Source organism: Penaeus monodon, chromosome 22 (assembly GCF_015228065.2).
Source record: "Penaeus monodon isolate SGIC_2016 chromosome 22, NSTDA_Pmon_1, whole genome shotgun sequence".
Lineage (NCBI taxonomy): Eukaryota > Metazoa > Arthropoda > Malacostraca > Decapoda > Penaeidae > Penaeus > Penaeus monodon.
The window spans coordinates 14,953,785-14,955,351 of NC_051407.1; the positions used below are offsets into that span (position 1 = coordinate 14,953,785).

The following is a 1,567-nucleotide window of genomic DNA, read 5'->3' on the forward strand; positions in this document are numbered from 1 at the left end:
CAACATCAGTAATAGCTATAGATATAATCTATATATACGTATGATAAATATATAGTCTATAATAAGATATATATATGATACTATCATATGCTATATTATATATAGCTCAGTATATACAAAGGACGATTGAATCCTGAGAATTATTAACCAAGAGAATGGAGAATAACTACACAAACTGTTTTTCCCTCTTATTCTCCTTCTCAGAAAGGTGCGAGTTCAGGACCAGGTGCCGCCTTGGCTCGCTTCCTCGATCTACGTCTACTCGACATCGACCGCCCCTTATCGCCCTCACCGGCATGCTCACCAAAACTCACAATGCCACGAGTAAGACGCCCCCCATGGGGGGAGAGAGCACTCTGGAGAACGCTACCACAGCGGTGCAAAGAGGTGAAGCGCCGATGTGGAGACGTCTTCGCTTGTTTCTCTGAGGGAGGATAGATGTGTTCACAGACGCGCTGTTTCGTATGGTGTTTGTGTAGTCTAGTGTCGGGAGGTGGGGAGAGCCACAACGGCTAACCTCAGGGGGAGATAGGATAGATATGCCGGGATGGCGGCGGAGTGGCCAGCCGGGGAGGATACTAGCGATGAATAGAGTAGCCGCTTTTTTTTGAATAGGTAGGATAGGTAACGGATTCCAGGTATTTTTTAGGGGAGGGCCCGTTGAGGGAAAGAGTCTGGCTTATGGTTGGATAATATAGAGTTATTGGACGCTTGTAGGTTGGGCTAGCAAAGAGGCACAGAAACTTGGTTTTCCCATGGATTACGGTCTCTGACGTTAACTGGAGATAGGCTTAGGGCGCGGAGGATAGCATAAACGTGGATGAGCACGAAGAACGAGAAAGAGGATGATTTTATTTGAAAAAAAAGAGGGGAGGCGAGAAGAGAAGGCGAGAACCATGAGCGACGAGCATGAAGGAGCCGGAGCGGCAGGGAGCCGGAGCAACGATCCAGCCCAGAGAGACAGATAAGAAGCGGAGCAGAGAGAATGGGTAGATAGCAGACGACAGAATAGAGAAGACCCCTGAAGAGAAAACTATCTCTTAGGAGAGACCGATTACCCCCTAATGGAGAGAGGATGAGGAGTAGTCCATTCAGGGGAGCGAAGAGAAGGTGTCAGTGATGTCCCGTGAGATTTCCTCGTTACTTGAGAGATGACGGTGGTGTGAAGAGATGAGACGATGTGATGGAGAGGAGAGACCGACGAAGACGCGTGGAAGGAGAGAGGATGAGAGAGTGACGCTGGTGGAGAATTGGGAGCGACGATAGAGAGAGAGGGAAGAGAGAGATGAAGGAGGAGAGACCTGAAAGAGTCACGCATAGTCATAATTTACCCAGAGGAATGCAGCGAATAAGCCGTGCAAGTATCACATCAACACCCACAGGTATGCTGTGACGACGACCTGTCCAACATCACGACCTCGCTTTCGCCCACCGCCTTCGAGTTACCAGTTCCCAAGGACGACCCGCTGTTGCCTCGCGCGTGTGGCCAAGGAATAAGATTAAAGCGCGTGGTATAAAGCCCCGCTCCTGGCGATACCCGTTGCAAGCCATCCTCGGCATATCAGGT

General features: G+C 49.6%; 1 protein-coding gene across 1 annotated transcript in view; it reads left to right on the plus strand.

Moving 5' to 3' along the window:
* Window positions 1–1,567, plus strand: part of LOC119587336 (venom protease-like) — a 17,710-nt gene that overhangs the window by 2,220 nt on the left and 13,923 nt on the right. Inside the window, 3 exon segments of the mRNA XM_037936084.1 lie at window positions 205–324; window positions 1,383–1,530; window positions 1,533–1,565. Coding sequence (XP_037792012.1) covers window positions 205–324; window positions 1,383–1,530; window positions 1,533–1,565 — 301 coding nt within the window.